General features: G+C 44.5%; 1 protein-coding gene across 1 annotated transcript; it reads left to right on the top strand.

Annotated features, from left to right (window-relative positions):
* The first annotated feature begins 241 nt into the window (after positions 1 to 241).
* LOC130737166 (uncharacterized) lies at positions 242 to 790 on the top strand. Its single transcript, XM_057588929.1, has one exon. It carries the CDS (start codon positions 242 to 244, stop codon positions 788 to 790), a length of 549 nt encoding a protein of 182 aa, XP_057444912.1.
* The last annotated feature ends 3,686 nt before the right edge of the window (positions 791 to 4,476 follow it).

Below are 4,476 nucleotides of genomic sequence, written 5' to 3'. Positions count from 1 at the left end.
GCCGGAAACACCACCCTCCAATCCTGCACCACCTTTACCCCAAGGGGATGTTTGGGAGAGGGGGGGGCAATCCTCCACACGAGGCCACCAGAAGCCCCTTGTTGGACGAAGGGTAACGTAGTGGAGTCTTCGAGCACTGTGGCTGCAGAAGTGCCTTTGGACAGAGAAGCTAGGCCTCACTAGATTCCGATTGTGGAATCATAGCTCCCCCTCTCTCCGTTTTTATGTTAAATTTCTTAGCATGGAACATAAGGGGGCAGCTGCGAAGGGCTTCCCTAACCTCATTAAGGATATCGCACAGAGGTATAGTTTGTCATGCTTAGCTCTCTTCGAGACTAGAGTAAGTGGAGCCATAGCTGATCAAATTCTAAGGAAACTGAGATTTTTTAGCTCTTATGTTGTACATGACGAGGGCTTCTCAGGGGGAATTTGGCTTCTATGGGATCCTTCCCTGATGCATGTAGATATACTCAAGACCCACAGGCAATTCATACACACCCAGATTACCCTCATTGGGAGCACCTCTCCCTTCTTCGCAACTTTCATCTATGCCAGCCCCAATTCGAGCCTCCGGAGAATGTTGTGGGATGAGCTTCGATCCCTCACTAACTTAGCACCTTGGATAACCCTTGGAGACTTCAATGTCGGCCGTCTTGCTTCTGAGAAGAGAGGTGTTGCAGGCCCAAACTTGCTATCTATGTCACAATTCCATAATTGTCTGCAATCCTGCAACCTCACTGACATGGGATTTTCGGGGCCCCCTTTCACTTGGGAGGGGCGTTGGGGTTAAAGAAAGATTAGACATGGGAGTGTGCAATTCTCACTGGCTAATCACTTTCCCTGAATCTCAAATTCTGCATTTGCCCCAACTTAAATCTGGTCATAAGCCTTTGTGTCTCTCCCTCACCGTGTACAATGGAGCAGACCAAAGAAATAGATCTTTCAGGTTCTTAGCGTCGTGGCTAACAAGTGAAGAGCTACCCAAAATTGTAGCATCATGTTGGCAAGACAACATGGACTGGCACCAGACTACAGAGCTATTTAGGGAAAAGATTATTGCGTGGAATAAAGAAATTTTTTGGAACATCTTTCGTAAGAAGAGGCACCTCCTTGCACGCTTAGAAGGCATCAATAGGAAACTGAGTATGCAACGAAACAAAGGTTTGGAGAAGCTTCAAACTGGCCTCTGGAAGGAATATAATTTCATCCTCCAACAAGAAGAGATTCTTTGGATGCAGAAATCCAGATGCCAGTGGATCAAATTGGGTGATCAAAATACAAAAAATTTCCACATGGCAACAACTATCCGGATGAGGAGAAACAAAATAAAGAGCCTATCTTCTCCAACGGGAACCCTGATCACTGACCATCACCTTCTGAAAAAGGTGGTTGTGGAATTCTTTCATGAACTGTACAAAGAACTCGATGTGCACAGAGATATCTATTTCATCTCATCATTTCCCCTGCTACAAATGAAGGACCTGGCTGACCTGCAAGGACACTTTCATGAAAATGATATTAGAAACTCCTTTTTTGACATGAGCATCCTCAAAGCCCCCGGGCCAGATGGACTACAAGCTATCTTCTACCAATCTCAAAGGGGCACGATTAAGCAATTAGGGGTGCAGACTATTCAGGGTTGCATTCGTAACAATTCTGAAATCAAGGCGCTAAATGAGACCCTAGTGGTGCTGATCCCAAAGGTCAACTACCCTGAAAGCTTAAAGAAATTCCGACATATTAGCCTCTGCAACGTCATTTACAAATCAATCACCAAGATGATTGCCTCAAGGCTAAAGAGTCTAATGGGGTCCCTCATATCTCCCAACCAATGCAGCTTCGTCCAAGGAAGACACAGCTATGATAATATCATCGTTTCTCAGGAAATTTTTCACACCATGCGCACTTTGAAAAGCAGAATGGGTATAGTAGCGGTGAAAATTGACCTTGAGAAGGCCTACGACCGCCTTAACTGGGCTTTCTTGGCAGAAGTCTGAGGGAACTAGGCCTTCGAGATGACTTTTCCAACCTTGTAATGGAGTGTGTCTCCTCAGACTCTTTTCAGATCCTCTTTAATGGAGAGAAAACCCCCCTTTTACTCCATTTAGAGGAATAAGGCAGGGCGACCCACTCTCGCCATACCTCTCTATGCTATGTATGGAACGACTTGCCCACCGGATCCAGCACAAAGTTAATGGAGGGAATTGGAAACCCATTATGCTAGCCAAACATGGGCCCCCTCTCTCCCACCTTTTCTTCACAGACGATCTGCTTGTGTTTGGTGAGGCCTCCGTTCACCAACTTTCTGTCATGAAAGATTGCCGACAAGAGTTCTGCACGGCCTCGGGTCATTAGCATGGATAAATCTCGAATGGTGTTCTCCAAAAATATCCACTGGAACCGAGGGCGTGATCTAAGCACTTTCTTTGGGATTCCCTCTACTCCTAGGCACATCTCCTACATGGCTCTTTTGCATCTCTACCCAGTATAGGGTTTCAGCCAACCTCCTGTAAGTTCTTAAGAACCCTGAATGACCCCCAGTAGGTGAGCTATGGTGTTCTTCCAGCAACCATGGAATTGATGGGGATGTAGGTGATAAGACTAGCTTGCCTTGATATAAGAGCACCCCTTGTTTGACAGTAAAACCAGGCTTGGCTTGGGAATCTTGCTGGACTTCTTGTAACAGTTTCTTGATGTAGTCATCAGAAGCAATTTCCTCTAGGAGTTTCTTCCTGTCTTCCCACAAAGGGAAAGAAAACAAGCTAGTAAACTCACCCTCATCATAGCATCTAGAAAGGGCATCAGCAGCCTTGTTTTCCTGGCCAGGCTTATATTTTACCTCAAACTGGTAACCCAAGAGCTTGGCCAACCAGCACTGTTGGTCAGGGGAAGATATCTTCTGCTGCAAGAAATGCTTAAGGCTCTTGTGGTCAGTATACACAATAAAAGGCTTTCCAAGAACTAAGGCCATTAGTTCTTTTTCATAGACTGATTTAGCCAAATTTCCCTGATACAATGCCTTGCTGAAATAAGCTATAGGTTGTCTTTGTTGCATTAGAACTTCCCCAATGCCTCTGCCAGCTGCATCACATTCAACTTCAAATGGCTTGTCAAAATCTGGAAGTGCTAGAACTGGAGAGCTTGTCATAACAGATTTCAAGTTATGGAAAGCTTGCCTTGCCTCTTCACCCCAATTGAAATTATCTTTCTTTGTCAATTCTGTTAGAGGTTTTGCCAACTTCCCATAATTCTTGACAAATTTCCTATAATATCCAGTTAAACCCAGAAATCCCCTTACTCCCTTCACATTCTTAGGTTCTGGCCAGTCCACAATGCACTGGACCTTCTCAGGGTCTACTGACACTCCATCACCAGATATAATATGCCCCAAATAATCTATTTGTGCACAGCCAAACTTGCACTTTGATTGATTAGCTACAAAACAGTTAGATAGCAGCCTTGTCAGGACAAGTTTCAAATGCTTTTGGTGATCCAGCAAGCTCCTACTGTAAATTAATATATCATCAAGAAGACTAAGACAAACTTCCTCAAGTAGGGCCTAAAAATGTCATTCATAATGGCTTGAAAAGTGGTTGGGGCATTCATCAAGCCAAAAGGCATGACAAGGTACTCATAGTGACCATTATGAGTCCTGAATGCAGTCTTGGCTATATCAGCCTCATGAACCCTGATCTGATGATATCCAGATTTTAAATCAATCTTGGAGAACATGATTGCTCCATTCAGTTCATCTAGCAACTCATCAACAATAGGGATGTGGTACTTATCTGGAATTGTGGCTTTATTCAATGCTCTATAGTCCACACACATTCTCCAGCTTTTATCCTTTTTTTTTACTAGTATGACAGGACTTGAGAAAGCACTCATGCTAGGTCTGATGATACCTGCCTCAAGGAGTTCAGCAACTTGCTTCTCAATTTCTTCCTTTTGGTGATGAGGATACCTATAAGGCCTAACATTGACTGGCCCATGCTCAGGATTCAAGGTGATTTGATGAACCTTAGACCTGACAGGGGGCAGCTGAATCTTGTTCTGGAACACTGCCTGAAATTCTGCCAATACACCCTTCAATTCCAGAGGAAACTCATGGCTTTCTTTCGTTGCTTCAACCAATTGTAGTTGAGGCCTCCACCATTCCAGTTGTTCTCTTCCTTGAATGTCACTCAAGAAGGAATGAAGATTGCTTGAGCTGTCTCTGCCCTTGATTCCCTGTAACTTGACCACTTTCTCTTCATGGACAAATTGCATTGTTAAGAGTTTCCAATCCATGATCACTTCCCCGAGTGTGCGAAGCCAGGATACACCAAGCACCAAATCCAAACCTCTCAATGTTCCCCAATTTTGCTTTGATGCCCTGACAGATGCCCCTGGTTGGCACCTTATGCCCATCTCCCAGTTTAATGCTCCTAGTGGTAATTGGAGTGATGGTCAAGCCCAGAGCTGAAGTTATCTTGG

Source organism: Lotus japonicus, chromosome 2 (assembly GCF_012489685.1).
Source record: "Lotus japonicus ecotype B-129 chromosome 2, LjGifu_v1.2".
Lineage (NCBI taxonomy): Eukaryota > Viridiplantae > Streptophyta > Magnoliopsida > Fabales > Fabaceae > Lotus > Lotus japonicus.
Note: the sequence above shows the minus strand (reverse complement) of the source record. Positions and strands in the feature narration are given on the sequence as shown.